At 43.4% G+C, this 16,094-nt stretch overlaps 1 protein-coding gene across 2 annotated transcripts in view; it reads left to right on the top strand.

The window, feature by feature from the left end:
• Positions 1 to 2,138: 2,138 nt before the first annotated feature.
• The window catches only part of arfgef1 (ADP ribosylation factor guanine nucleotide exchange factor 1), an 83,195-nt gene continuing 69,239 nt past the window's right edge, over positions 2,139 to 16,094 (top strand). Inside the window, exon 1 of one of the 2 annotated variants that reach the window (XM_012965257.3) lies at positions 2,139 to 2,531. In XM_012965257.3, coding sequence (XP_012820711.2) covers positions 2,435 to 2,531 — 97 coding nt within the window. In that variant the 5' untranslated portion in view covers positions 2,139 to 2,434. The remainder of the gene's footprint in view (positions 2,532 to 16,094) is intronic. The other variant, XM_012965258.3, reaches the window with a different exon arrangement.

Raw genomic sequence — 16,094 nt, 5'->3', positions numbered from 1 at the left:
AACTTAAAAAGTTTAAAGGAAAACGAAAGTCAAAGTCACTTGGGGGTGCCAAAATGTGACTGTGTAAAGAAAGTGACTTTGACCACCTACCTTTTACCCCGGGCTGGTGCCCCCGTGAGGAGGGAACAGCACCAGCCCGGGGTAGCTGCCGGCGCTTCCTTCTTTCTGATTCGCTGCACGCGCATGCGCAGTAGAGTGAAAAGCCGAACTTAAACATTAAAGTCGGCTTTTCACTCTACTGCGCATGCGCCCACCGCTGGCATTCCAGCAACGGAAGCCGGAAGAAGGAAGCGATCCGCTCCAGGTGCCCCGGGGTGGTGCTGTTTTCTCCTAACAGGGGCACCAGCCCGGGGTACGAGGTAAGTGATTAAAGTCACTTGGGGGTGCCTAACATTTTTATCAGCAAGAAGGCCAGTATCAGTGCCATGACAGTTTCTTCACTCTCCCATAGGAAATACAGGTATGGAACCTGTCCAGAACACTTGGGACCTGGGTTTTTCCGGATAAGGGATCTTTCTGTAATTTGGATCTCAATACTTTAAGTCTACTTAAAAATGATTTAAAAATGAAATCAACCCACTAGGGCTGTTTTGCCTCCAATAAGGATTAATTATATCCTAGTTGAGATTAAGTACAAGGTACTGTTTTATTATTGCAGAGAAAAAGGAGCTCATTTGAAAAAAACTTGAATTATTTGATGGAGTCTATGGGAGATGGCCATCTCATAATTTGTAGCTTTCTGTATAACAGGTTTCCAGATAATGGATCCCCATCTGTAATAGGGTTTTGCCAGGTTGGTACTGGTGGAGTAATTTCATTTCAAATTACTCCACCAGTACCAACCTGGCAAAACCCTATTACAGATGGGGATCCATTATCTGGAAACCTGTTATACAGAAAGCTACAAATTATGAGTTGGTGTTGAATTCTGAATACAGCATATTACGAAAAGCTATGAAACAAACTATTTTGTAGTAGTTAAAGTTTTAAGTCAAATTTTGAAAACTCAACCAACTTTACTGTTTTTATCATTTAAATACGTATATATGGCCTTTCGTTTTCCTTGTGGAGTGCAGGTCTGGACTGAAATTCAAAAAAAAGGCCCTCGCATTTTAAACACACATAAACCCAAACACTTTCCAGAATATCAGATTTCTCTTAACTTAAATGGGAAATTCCTGAATGCACCAGTACTGCAACTTTTTGGCCAAAAACTCTCTAGAAAGCGTTTTTTTGGCTGAAATGGGCCACAAGCTCTTCGCTAAATAGACGTTTCTCATCATCGTTCTAACTGGACATTTATCAGGAAATAATCTCCATAGGAGCAGATCAGGCACATACTTGCCTACAGCATCCAGTTTTCCCATTTATACGCTCTGTACGGTGGGAGGACATGAGACACTGTACTAATCAATTATAGATTTTGGAAACAGTAACAATTCGATATCACTTTTCCTGCTCAGCATGAAATGAGAATGAACATGCAGCAATAAAACAGGGGGCTTATTGTTAATACAAATAAGTGCCAACCTATTGCACAGCGCCGTAACCTACAGGGGCGGAGAAACTTATACAGATTACATACAAAAATACAACTGTCTCCTTATAAGAACTTATATTTTTGCAGTAATGTGACACCCTTAGCACCACAAGGGCCATTAAAGGTAAGATGGGAGAATAATATACTGCTATTGCCACCTCACTCACCTACCTACCTGCCTAGGTGTCCAAATGATAAAGGTCATCAACGTGCACAGCGCAACTTCCGGCAGCAATATGGCAGCTCCCACACTATGTGCTTATAAAGAAAAACTGAATATAAAATTCACGCTTAAATGGGATTTGTTTGTGCCTAGGATAGGAAAGAGCAATGAAGCAACAGTTACAGGTAACCCACAACCTTCAGCCTTGAGTTATTGTGGAACTACAACTCCCAGAATGCCAGTGCCACTGTGTGGCGGCGGATGAGCGCATTGCAGCTGTAGTTGGTTGTAGCGCTGGAGCGCCGCAAGAAGCAGCCTGTCCCCGCCGTACGGACCGCCCAGGCCGGCTCCCCGATCTCTCCGCGTCCCTCCCCCGGGTGCTGCTGCAGTGCCTGCTAGGGGCGGGGCCTAGCCGTGACGTAGCTTCCTTCCAACATGGCGAGGGGAAGAAGAGAGCAGCTTTCCTGACAAGCCTCAGCGCATCCCGACTCCCCCCAGCGCTGCCCACCCACAGCAGCACCGCCCACGGAACACCCCAGCCAACTGCCGGAGGAGGCGCCCGAGGGTGACAGGTGCAGTGACTGGCTGTAATGGGGTGGCCCCCCGACTGTCCCACCCTCTAACCTGGAGCCCTAGGAAGCGCCTGGAATTGGCCGAGGGGGAGCCCCCCGCTCCCGGGACACGCACCCCTCTTTGTCAACGGAATAGGAGGCGCCGGGAAGCTGAGCGACATGTTTCTCACCAGAGCTCTGGATAAGATCCTTAGCGATAAGGAGGTGAAGCGAGCGCACCATAGCCAGCTGCGGAAAGCCTGCGAGGTGGCGCTAGGTGAGACCCGGGGGGGGGGGAGACGTGTTACTGTGACAGGCCCCTGGCTTTGTACCTGAGGCAGGAAGTGCACTGTGAGGGTGGATCCCGGCTGCCCCACCGGAGCTTTTACTCAATGCCAGTGTGACAGGAGCGGCGCTCTTTGTGTGTCCTTTATCATGCGTGTGTGTAATACTGTGTGTGTGACAGGTGAAGTGTACTGTGTGTGGGTAATACTGTGTGTGTGTGACAGTGGGTTCATACTGTGTGTGTGCGTGTGTGACAGTGGGTTCATACTGTGTGTATGTGTATTTGTGTGTGACAGTGGGTTCATACTGTGTGTGTGTATGTATGTGTGTGTGACAGTGGGTTCATACTGTGTGTGTATATGTATGTGTGTGTGACAGTGGGTTCATACTGTGTGTGTGTGTGTGTATGTATGTGTGTGTGACAGTGGGTTCATACTGTGTGTGTGACAGTGGGTTCATACTGTGTGTGTGACAGTGGGTTCATACTGTGTGTGTGTGACAGTGGGTTCATACTGTGTGTGTGCGTGTGTGACAGTGGGTTCATACTGTGTGTGTGTATTTGTGTGTGACAGTGGGTTCATACTGTGTGTGTGTATGTATGTGTGTGTGACAGTGGGTTCATACTGTGTGTATGTATGTATGTGTGTGTGTGACAGTGGGTTCATACTGTGTGTATGTATGTATGTGTGTGTGACAGTGGGTTCATACTGTGTGTATGTATGTATGTGTGTGTGACAGTGGGTTCATACTGTGTGTGTGTATGTATGTGTGTGTGACAGTGGGTTCATACTGTGTGTATGTATGTATGTATGTGTGTGTGACAGTGGGTTCATACTGTGTGTGACAGTGGGTTCATACTGTGTGTGTGTGTGTGACAGTGGGTTCATACTGTGTGTATGTATGTGTGTGTGACAGTGGGTTCATACTGTGTGTGTGTGTGACAGTGGGTTCATACTGTGTGTATGTATGTATGTGTGTGTGTGTGACAGTGGGTTCATACTGTGTGTGTGTGTGTGGGTTCATACTGTGTGTGTGTGTGTGTGATACTGTGGGTTCATACTGTGTGTGTGACTGTGGGTTCATACTGTGTGTGTGACTGTGGGTTCATACTGTGTGTGTGTGACAGTGGGTTCATACTGTGTGTGTGTGACAGTGGGTTCATACTGTGTGTGTGTATGTGTGTGTGTGTGACAGTGGGTTCATACTGTGTGTGTGTGACAGTGGGTTCATACTGTGTGTGTGTGACAGTGGGTTCATACTGTGTGTGTGTGTGTGTGTGACTGTGGGTTCATACTGTGTGTGTGTGTGTGTGTGTGACTGTGGGTTCATACTGTGTGTGTGTGACAGTGGGTTCATACTGTGTGTGTGTGTGACAGTGGGTTCATACTGTGTGTGTGCGTGTGTGACAGTGGGTTCATACTGTGTGTGTGTGTGGGTTCATACTGTGTGTGTGACTGTGGGTTCATACTGTGTGTGTGTGACAGTGGGTTCATACTGTGTGTGTGTGACAGTGGGTTCATACTGTGTGTGTGTGTGTGTGTGTGTGTGACAGTGGGTTCATACTGTGTGTGTGTGTGACAGTGGGTTCATACTGTGTGTGTGTGACAGTGGGTTCATACTGTGTGTGTGTGTGTGTGTGTGTGACTGTGGGTTCATACTGTGTGTGTGTGTGTGTGTGTGACTGTGGGTTCATACTGTGTGTGTGTGACAGTGGGTTCATACTGTGTGTGTGTGACAGTGGGTTCATACTGTGTGTGTGTGTGACAGTGGGTTCATACTGTGTATGTATGTATGTGTGTGTGTGTGTGTGACAGTGGGTTCATACTGTGTGTGTGTATGTATGTATGTGTGTGTGTGACAGTGGGTTCATACTGTGTGTGTGTGTGTGACAGTGGGTTCATACTGTGTGTGTGTGACAGTGGGTTCATACTGTGTGTGTGTGACAGTGGGTTCATACTGTGTGTGTGTATGTATGTGTGTGTGTGACAGTGGGTTCATACTGTGTGTGTGTGTGTGACAGTGGGTTCATACTGTGTGTATGTATGTATGTGTGTGTGTGTGACAGTGGGTTCATACTGTGTGTGTGTGACAGTGGGTTCATACTGTGTGTGTGTGTGACAGTGGGTTCATACTGTGTGTGTGTGTGTGTGTGTGACTGTGGGTTCATACTGTGTGTGTGTGTGACAGTGGGTTCATACTGTGTGTGTGTGTGTGACTGTGGGTTCATACTGTGTGTGTGTGTGTGTGGGGTTCATACTGTGTGTGTGTGTGTGTGTGTGACAGTGGGTTCATACTGTGTGTGTGTGTGTGACAGTGGGTTCATACTGTGTGTGTGTGACAGTGGGTTCATACTGTGTGTGTGTGTGACAGTGGGTTCATACTGTGTGTGTGTGTGGGTTCATACTGTGTGTGTGTGTGTGTGACAGTGGGTTCATACTGTGTGTATGTGTGTGTGTGTGTGACAGTGGGTTCATACTGTGTGTGTGTGTGACAGTGGGTTCATACTGTGTGTGTGTGTGTGTGTGTGTGTGTGTGACAGTGGGTTCATACTGTGTGTGTGTGTGACAGTGGGTTCATACTGTGTGTGTGTGTGACTGGGTTCATACTGTGTGTGTGTGTGACAGTGGGTTTATACGGTGTGTGTGTGTGTGACAGTGGGTTTATACGGTGTGTAAATGCATGTGTGTCTGTGTGCACACCTGAAGGTGCATTCTGTGTACATGTGTGAAATGCATGCTATTCATGTGTGTGTGACAGGAAATACGTACATGGTGTTTCACTGACACAGTGGGTGCATGTTATGATTAGGTGAGAAGGGAGGTGCATGTTGTTGCCCCACTGATAGAAAGAGGTGCATACTGTTTGTGTGTGTTGTCACAGGATACTGTGATACTGATATTGTGTATGGGGATCCTTATTGCATGTGTCCACCTGAGAGGATGTGCATATAGTGTGTTTTTTGTGACAGGAGGTACATACTCCATAATGTGCTTGTGTTACAGAAAGTGCATACTTTTAACTTGTGTGCCATAAAGTGTATATAGATCCCTAGCAGGAGGTGCATACTGTGTGTTCCACAGACAGGAGGAACACAAGGAAGTTTTTATAGCACTGAAAGAAGGTGCATGTGATGTGTATCATTCTTATATGAACTTTGTAAGTTAATTTTACTGGAAAAAAGCCTTCTATATTGTTATAGTAATAGAAGGATGTCTAAAGTCTGTATGTGTTTACCTCTGAAGCAAGGTGATAGGAGATTGAGGGGTCGATAGTGTATATCCAAAAGTTGTTTCATGCTAAGGTTTATTTTTGATAGTACATTGTAGTATTGTTGTAGTATGTTGCTTTCCATTATAAACCCAAATTTATAAAGTGCCTACATATTTCACAGTGCTGACACTTAAAGCACCATAGGTCACCTTTCTTCTACAACTTTTAACTGAAAACTTACCTAGTCACACATGGTAATGGTGGAAACACAGGAGGTATACTGTCTTATGTTCCGGGGCATAAGGTACACTGGTTTGTGTGCTGGTGACAGGAGGTGCACTGCTGTGTACTCTCAAAGCCACCATGCAGTCATGTCCTTTCACACTTGGTGGTATATTTATCACACTGTGTAAAAAGTGGAGTAATACTTTACAGGTGATGTTGCTTATAGAAGCCAGTCAGATGCTTTGCTTTGGTTTTCTACCTGTTGAAATCTAATTGCTGATTGGTTTCCCTGGGCAACATCACAGGTAAAGCTTCACTCCGGTTTTTACGTAGCATGATAAAAGACGCAGCACGTGTGTTCAAGACTTTGTGTGGAAACATCATTTTGTACTTATTCTGACCCACCATTCTTTGTACACAGTATTTTCAGAGTTTTTAAAAGGGCTCACAAAAAATAATTTTTGCTTACAAAGCCAAAAAAAATAAAATAAAGGGATTGTCTGTACACTTGTACTCTGTGGGCTGGTGACAGGAGGAACACTTTGTATTTCTGGTGGCAGGAGGTGCACTGTCTGCGTCCCTGTGGCAGGAGGTGCACTGTCTGCGTCCCGGTGGCAGGAGGTGCACTGTCTGCGTCCCGGTGGCAGGAGGTGCACTGTCTGCGTCCCGGTGGCATGAGGTGCACTGTCTGCGTCCCGGTGGCAGGAGGTGCACTGTCTGCGTCCCGGTGGCAGGAGGTGCACTGTCTGCGTCCCGGTGGCAGGAGGTGCACTGTCTGCGTCCCGGTGGCAGGAGGTGCACTGTCTGCGTCCCGGTGGCAGGATGACAGAATTGCTGTGTAAAGCTGGTTATACACGCCGATATAATTATACGAGACAAAGTGTCACGCGATTTTGCTCCAAATAATTGTCTCGACAATTTTCTGAAAATATACGTCACCATTCTTTCCAGGAGATAACTTTTGTATGATTGTTGTCTGTCAATAACCAGAACATTTGGTTTTGGATCATTGCATTACAACATATGATCGATATCTGAACGTTTGTCGTATGGTGAATAAAAGCTGAACGTGTATGGTCAGCTTATGGTGTTTGATATTCAGTTAACAGTGTAACGGTCATGGCGACTGTGAAAATTTCAGTAAGTGACTGCAATCTACGGCTCTGTGAATTGTGTTTCAGTTACTGCTTTTGGTTCTAGGTTTCACTGTGTAATGTGTATATTTGTTTTTTGTGTAATAGAGTGTATTTGTTATAAGGGGTGCAATAATGTGCTTATATTATATTACTCGTTTTCTTAAATATCACTTAATGGTGTGGCAACCAAATGCACTCTTAATAAAATGTATATTGCAGAAAAACACACAGGATATCACTACACCTAACATCAAGGGATACATAAATCCATATATGAACTACAAATTCATTCCAGGTATAGTAGGCTACAGTAGTAAGCTGTACAACTGGGTCCTCCTAGTAAGCTGAAAGAAAGAATTAGGAATCAGTGTTGAATTCAGTGTTGGAGTTGAATTCGATTCGTACACAGCGATACTTATTTGATTGAAATCAGAGTGCATAACATGATTAGATCCATTAGCTTGTCATTCAGAACAATAGTTACAATTTCTTTCTTGTTCATATGTCCAGTAGTGTCTGCATTTGGGTCCATTAGGCTGGTAATGTTATAGGAAGGGTATAGGTATCATGTGTAGCACTGGGAGATTGTTGTCTGATGAACAGTGCTGCTGGAAGTTGCCAAAATGAGCCCCAGTACTCACTTGGTCTGGAGGCAGATGAAAAAGAAAGTTGTTGAAATATTTAATAGGGAAAGTGAGGTTTTATGTTATTATGCAAAGGAGTGAATGTCATTCATGGCAATGGAAACATCTGAAAATTAATAACACCTTACATGTTGAGTGGTTTTGTGGGGAGAGGACGTCATGACATGTCACTCATAAAGGCCATAATTTTCCTGCCAAAACCTTGTTGTTTATTATTGGTTAACAAGCAAATTACACCGTACATACTCCTTAGTAAAATAAACTGTACATTTTTATTCTGCATTTCTTAGTTTATTCATTGGCCCAGGATTACTTACTGTGCTATAAAATAACTCAGTGTAGCTATTTTCCCAAGCTGTGTGCTGCTAGAGGACATATGTGGAGCAGGTAAATGTCCCACACGCCTCCCCCTTGTGATGTCATTCAGGTGTGGACAGGGAGTGTGTGAGGCCATAGCACTAGTGCATAGTAACAGGTCTGGGAGGGTTTAGCATGATTAAGCAGGATTAGCACTGGCTGCTCTGTAGATCCCATACGCTGCCACATTAACCAGTCTTTCAGACCATACATGTTGCACTCAGACTGACTTCACTGCCTGCAGGGATAAAGTGCACAGATTGGTACATTAGGTTTGCACCCACTGGCTAACATTGATGGTGGAGCTTGGATTGGACTATGTGGTTCATCTCAAGCTATTATGCAGAATCTGTGTACAGGAGCTCCTTGTTTCAGATAACAATTGGACTATAAATATATTTTAAGAAACATTGGTTCTATCACTGGCATTGTTATAGGATCTGTTTTCTGGCCATATAAATGTGCTTAGAGGCTAAGAATTTTTTTAACATTCATGCTGATAACCCTTTTATGGTGAGTTTTTTAATGTAATTAGTGCTGTACTATATGTTGTTGTGTTATATATTAGATATGCTGTAATGTACTTTGGCTTTTTCCTCACTGAGGTGTCTGAATGATGTACCATGGAGGATATTAGCTCTGTCTGTGGCAAAATAAACCATGAAGCAGGTGAAAGGGAATATATGGAAAGACATGGGGGGAGGGGAGGTAAAAATAAAGTGTTGCATTACTGTACTATCATCTAAAATTCATGCCTCGTATCAAGTATTGGAGGCAGAGGTGCTGTGCTGAAGAATGGGACGGGCTTGGTAGGGCAAAGAAAGCTTGGTGAGGCCTGGATTTCAGGAAAGATTGGGGTAAACAACGCTGCTTTTATCTGCCTCTGTCATGCTCAGTGTGCCGGCAGGTTGCAATAATGCAAAGAGAGACTTAGCTTTGTATCACAACGGGGCACACAAGAGCAGCATGCGTTTCAGCAGAACAACATGGCCATGCATTTTCTCTGGGTGATAACAGGCAGACCGGGTTGCTTTAAGAAAATAAATGACCTAAGAGCACCAATTCTGCCTTTTCATTTGCAGTGGTTTTATTTTTAAACCTAAAAATGATATAATAAAAATATCATCAAAGTTTAACACACAGAATATGGCACATAGTATGCATTAAACACAAATCTATTTTATACTTAGCGTTCACTTTTACATGCTCATTAACATTAAACATAAGGTCCAGCTTAGTGTTTGACAACTGACATCAGTGATAGTGCAGATCTGTTTCCAACATGCACTGCTTCTGTTCAGGCTAGAGAAAAAGTATTGTAATGGCACTACACACAGACTCATGCAAAGGCACATATAATTAAGTTAATCAATAACATTAGCTCATGCAGAACTGGCCATTTCTTTCTGGTCTGAAGCAGCAATACATGCTATTAAGGAAAAAGATGGGAAATTGATGTTTCTTCTCATTTTCTTATGTAACAAGAATTCCTTTAAATATTGAATAAACCTACTAGGATTGTTTTTCCTCCTGTATGGATTAATTTGGGATCAAGAGCCCCACAAAACAAAGAAATTCCCAATATACCTATCACTGTAATCTGTGTATTTTAAAAAGTATGAATAAATACAATCTTGTATATGCTGAAATATAGCTGAAAAACAACTCTCGTCTTTAGGCATCATTTGCAATGCTGGCAGGGGAAGAGGGACTAAAACATTGATATTACAAATTGTAACAACTTCTCCACAGTTTACAATCCAGTTCCTACAACATAACCCACAATGCATTGCACTGTGATGTTTCTTTTGTTACTAACATCACGTGTGCAGGGAATTGTGGGATTTGGAGGATTCAGGCTGAGGACAGTCAACTACAGTTAAGTTTAATTTGAGTCTCAAAGTAGTCAGCCAAATTAGCAAAACAGGGGCCTAGGTTTAGGTAACTATTCCAAACCATTCCAAAAGGCTTCATATTTTTCAGTTGATGTATATTGCAAAGTTGCTTGAAATTATGTTTACTTTTTTAAAAAGTCATCATTAATCATCATTAATATACGATTAGTTGCATCCAGTGGGTAGGGAAACAAAGTAAATATGAGCTTGCTCGTGAACTTCTCGACTGTTGGTAGTATAACATAGGTAAACAATTGGGCCACTTCTCAATGGGGGTACTTTTCCTTACTGATTGATTTCTAAGGGAAGTTCATGCTAGTTGCTCTTGTTAGGAATGAGCTTTTACTGTTTTTTTTTTCCAAAGGTGCTAGAAGGTAAGAAAACACCCACTCCATGAACATCTGGAGTTTTGTATATGCCATGTAGCTGGAAGCTTATAGGTGGCACTTTTGTCACGTAAAACATTGAAGTTGAGAATGTAACCCTTCCAAAACCAAATTAGCATATCCTAATTAGGATTCGGTTCTCTATTCGGCCAAATCCTTTACAAAGGATTGGGGGGTTCGGCCAAATCTGAAAAAGTGCATTCGGTGTATTATGCTCACACTGCTTTGTCACTGTAGAATAAAGGGTACCCATAAACTCCCTTTATAATGACTTCTCAAGTACCCGCTTGCCCACACTTCCATTTAATGGGCTTTTACATTCATGGTTTGTGCTCTTTTTCTGCGAGAACCTACAGTCTATAGAGAGAATCAAATTTGTGCATATCAAACAAGGCAACAAGTAACTGGTTTCCAACAAATTCCACACATCATTAGGAGGATAAGGCATGCTGGAATAGCAGGAAGGGTGCATGCATTGCCAGTGGGCATATTTGACCTAGGGACATTATAATCAGGCTGATAATAAAGGAACAAGCCCTTATTACCTAGCCAACTCTTACATACCTGTCTAGTTATGAGCAGTTGATACTTGGTGGGTACTTGGTTTGGAATATAAATTAAATGCATTTTTTAATGGATTATATTTACAAAGTTTATTAAATTTTAATTTTGTGATAATTCCCTTTTAAGCTCCCAGCCAACAGGTTTGTGTTGACATAGCTTCCAGAGACTTCTTGGTTCTTATCAGTGGACATCCAGTTATTATGGGCTACGTCCTTCAGCATCCTGCAGTCCTTTTATGTGTGTTAAGGTGGCCATACACGGGCAGATCTTCCCCCGATATCCCCACCTACGGGTGGCGATATCGGGGAAGCATGTAGGTGAATTCGATCGTTTGGCCCTGGGGCCAAATGATCGAATTCTGCACGCGGCAATGGGGCAGTCGGTTCGGGGACCGCATCAACGAGCCGATGCGGTCCCTGATCCGACGGGATTTTCTAACCTGGCCGATCGATATCTGGCCGATTTCAGGCCAGATATCGGTCGGCCAGTCCGCTCGTTTCTGCCCCTAGATGGGCCGATAAGCTGCCGAGTCGGTCCAAGGGACCGATATCGGCAGCTTCTATCGGCCCGTGTATGGGGACCTTTAGAGTAGCTTATTACTTTGCAACTAAACTGTTGTTCTGTCTAGACATTTCTACTTCACAATCACTTCTGTTACAGTTGACAAGAGCATCCATAGCAGGGCAGAAATTTAAGAAACTGACTTGTTGGAAAGGTGGTATCTGTTAATTATCAGATTATGTCAAGGGTTGGCATAATCGGCTGTGGTGCTTCTATCATTCATTGGCTGGGGTTACCACACAACAGTGATTTTACTGCTCACTCACAAATTGATAGAACTGTATAAAATTGAATACATGTATATGTGACCAGCTTAAAATCAGCAGAATGTGTTTTAATTTACCTCAGGCCTCCAGCACTTTGGTATTTTAATTCCAGTCTAAGTGGAAATGATAGGAGGATAAAGAGTTGGCAGCATATTTGATCAATTCTAAAGAGAAAATGTATCCATATCCTTCTCCATGAAGATACATGGAAAATGAATGAAAATCCATATGCATGCAATCATTTGGGTTAGACTTTACAGCAGGGAAAAGGATAGTTATATCTGCTTGCATTGAATTATATTTTGATCAAATGAGGCAGATGTGAGACTTGGCTTATTGGATTAGATATGTCTTTCAAACAGGTTAAAGGAACAGTAACGCCAAAAAATTAATAAACTTTTACCAGAGCAGGGCAACAGTACATTATATTTTAATTACTTTATACAGGGGCCCCCACTGTTTTCTTATCTTGAGCCACAGTCAGATGTAAGGGCTCGCATGAAATCTCTTTGTGTGTATTGTCATGGCGAATTGTCGCCAAAGTGCCGGGGGGAAAAAAACGCAGGCGACAAATCTCCTCGTGTGCCAGAGCCCTAAAAAGAGTAACAAAAGCATCATAAAACTTCATGGATGTGTCTAATAAAGGCTAAGATACACAGTATCAGCTTACAGGCAGCTTTATTTGGTAATAAATCTTGTTTTTATTCAACCAAAACTTGCCACCAAATCAGGAATTAAAAAATTACTACCTGGGTTGAGGTCACTGAGAGCAACATCCAAGGGTTTGGTGAGCAACATTTTTTGGTGTTACCATTCCTTTAAGGGCTCTGGTACACGGGGAGATTAGTCGCCCGCGGCAAAACTCCCTGCTCGCGGGCGACTAATCTCCCCGAGTTGCCTTCCCCCTGCCATCCCACCGGCGAACATGTAAGTCGCCGGTGGGATGGCAGACGCGGCGGCGCGATTTTGCGCAAATCGCCGAAAAAGACACGCGAGGCTTTTTCGGCGATTTCCCGAAATCGCCCCGCCGTCTGCCATCCCGCCGGCGACTTACATGTTCGCCGGTGGGATGGCAGGGGGAAGGCAACTCGGGGAGATTAGTCGCCCGCGAGCAGGGAGTTTTGCCGCAGGCGACTAATCTCCCCGTGTACCAGAGCCCTAAATGTTGGTGAGTAAATAAGACCTTGAACTGATCAGTGTTTGTTTTTATGTGGGTTTCCCCTCTTGCGGTGGTATGGTGTGTGGTATGGTGTGTAAGCTTGAACACTGTAGTGGAAATGCCAAATAGGACAATACATGCCTAAAGGAGGCCATACACTATAAGGTCCACTCACCAAATTAGTGGATCTTTTCCCCCGATACATCTACTTAAGTTGAAGAAATAAGTCATGCCAAGTGGTGTCTTTTTAATCTTTACCTTACTATTTCCGATGCAGTGATACCGCAGAGTCTAGTGCTTTTCTATTCAGTGCAGGAGCTGCATGTCCTATCCAGCATTTCACTTCTATTCCTGAAGATCTGATATGGCCACCTTAGTGCTGAGCCAAATCGTGCTAATCCGATCTGTTGACTCCCAGGCCAGGCCAGTGATCAGATAATAAAAAAGGTCAATGCAGGCCTGTCAGAGTTGACTGCATCAATGCACCAATGTGGCCCTAGCCCCATTGGGGTTTTGCTGCTGGGGGTGCCCATACACTTATAGATAAGCTATGACCAGCTTTCTAAATCATTGCTCTACACCATTTTGTGTCAGCCCTGACCTTCGTATGTTCTACAGATCTCAACCTTACCAATCTTAATTTACACAACTAGGGTACCGTATATACTCGAGTATAAGCCGATCCAAGTATAAGCCGAGGTAGCTAATTTTACCTAAGAAAACTGGAAAAACTTATTGACTCAAGTATAAGCCTAGGGTAGGAAATGCAGCCGCTACTGCTAAGTTTCAATAATCAAATTATTTAATAAAAGGAAACTCACAAGTGCTTACATGACTACCATATTAATAAACACAAGGTATGGGGTGGAAAATGTGGCGCATCCAACATAAGATAACCATATGCAAGGTTAATATCTCATTTAATTTTACATACATATTGAAATTGTGATGTGTAAATTTGTTATTTAATTCTTATATAGTTCTGTATACTTTTTGGGGTGAGTGATGTAGAATCACAAGTTTAAGAAAGATAAGATTATGTGTACTAGGAAACAGTAAATATTTCTGACTCTTATCTCATCCAGTCTCTTCTGCAAACCACTCTCTGGTTGCTAAGGTAAACAAGGCCCTAGCAACCAGATATGGACCTTAGATTGCAAGCTTTTCCAGGGCAGGGACTGATGTGATATAAATAACAGTAAATAAATAAAACATTCCCTTACTATGTGCGGGGCAGGATGCAATCTGCCCCCACCTCCTGCTTGTAAGATAATCTGAGGTTCAGCAGCTGTGCATTGCTCTCCTCCCTATCTCCTGGCTGGTTTGGATGCCCTCTCCTAGGAAATGTAGCATTCTTGCCAAGACTGGATCATGTATCACTGCTTATTACCAACCTATAAAGCCACTGACAAAGCAATATCACCATGCATCCTTGGTCAACCGACGCATCCGTGTCCAACCGGCGCATCCCTTTGTCGCGACGCGTGCACCCCCCTTCCCCGTGCACAGCCCCAGCACGCACACGCGCAAGACGCGGCGTGTGTGCGTGCTGGGGCTGCGCATGGGGGGGGGGGATGCGCGCTTAATTTTGCAAATCCTGGCAAAGACCAGGACTTGTGAAACAATGTGCTTAGAAGAGCCTGATACAGACTGTAAAGCATGGTGGTGAGAATGTTATGGTTTTGGGGACAATTTGTTAATTTTTATGTTGTATAATAGATTTCAGAGGCAATTTTTACTTGTATTGTGTTCAGTTACATTATCATGGTGGCTTATTGGATATTACTGCCGCCTTGTATGAATAAGGTTTGATTCCAGCCATAGCACGATGGAAATGCACAGTATAAGGCTAATTTGGACCTAGCTTCATACGTCATACTATAAATGCCTGTTTGCACAGGTTCCTTGTCATTGGATCAGTTAAATGTGTAGCCCGAGGAAAGGGCCATGAATGATTTCTGTGCTGGCAATGATAGAATAAAGGCAACACTGGATTTTTGTACATGTAATTGCTGCTAGATTGTGCTAACCAATGTTTGCTGAGTCCCAGCACTTTCCCTGCTGCCTCTGTGCTTGGCTGGGTAATGGGCTTGGCTTTCAGATGCCCTTTGGACAGTGTCTAACTCGTCAGACCAGAGACGCTGCTGTTTGAACAGTAATCATTCTGAACATCCATTTGGCCCAACATAATGCAGAATGGAAAGGAGAAAGCTTCTGGGTGAAGTGCCAAGTCGGCAATGAACAAAAACATATGAGGTTACCACTACAAGAAGTGATTTACTCATACCCCCCGACACATAAATGGTGTAATGCTGGAGTTTTTGGATAAAGCCCTAGGTATATCACTCTTTGTTCCTGCTCTACCATTATAATACCAACACCTTTTCTTGGACCTAGTGCTGCCTTTAGTAATTATGGGGACCTATACTACTAGGAAGTTAGGAAGGCCCACTGGGTCCCCTGGAATGGCTGTTGCATGCATGACCACACCCCCAGCCACTCCCAAATTATTACAAATGTCACCCACAACCCATTCAAATCCCACCCATTCTTACAAAGACCTTATCCTTCTGAGGCCCACGAATTGCTCTTTAACATCAAATGGCCCCTCCCCCCACCATGGGACAATTGACTCCTGTTCCCCTGTCCACTCCTGATGACCTTGATTGGACCATACAGATTTTAGTCTCAAATGGATGTAATAGTATATGGGGCTTAACAGAACAGACTGTGAACTTCTGCTGAGCAATCACTCAGAAAGTCCATTGGCTAATTACAATATATGTTGAGTACACCCTAACAATTTATTTTCTGTCCTTGGTTTTAAAAAGCGAGAAGTGCAGTGGGATTAGTGGGTCCTTCCATCTAAAGCATGTTTTGCAAAAATATTTAACCAACTGAAAGGCAAAATACATTTTAAAAGCTGCAATATTTCTAGCCAGCCTCAAGATTTTAGCTTTGATTGTGGTGTTATTGTGAATTCTGCTTTTAACTTTTCAACATTTGTTCTAAATCTCACCATGCATGCAGCACAACAAGCTGACTTTTGTTTTATGCTTCTTGCATTTTTGTGATAGTTTATTTTTGCTTGATACAGGAGATAATCTGTTAGCTGACACTTGCTGTGATGCCCAGTAGTGCCATAGGGTGCT

The sequence above is a fragment of the Xenopus tropicalis genome, chromosome 6 (genome assembly GCF_000004195.4).
Source record: "Xenopus tropicalis strain Nigerian chromosome 6, UCB_Xtro_10.0, whole genome shotgun sequence".
NCBI lineage: Eukaryota > Metazoa > Chordata > Amphibia > Anura > Pipidae > Xenopus > Xenopus tropicalis.
The sequence above is the reverse complement of the archived record's forward strand: the minus strand, read 5'-3'. Positions and strand labels throughout refer to the sequence as shown.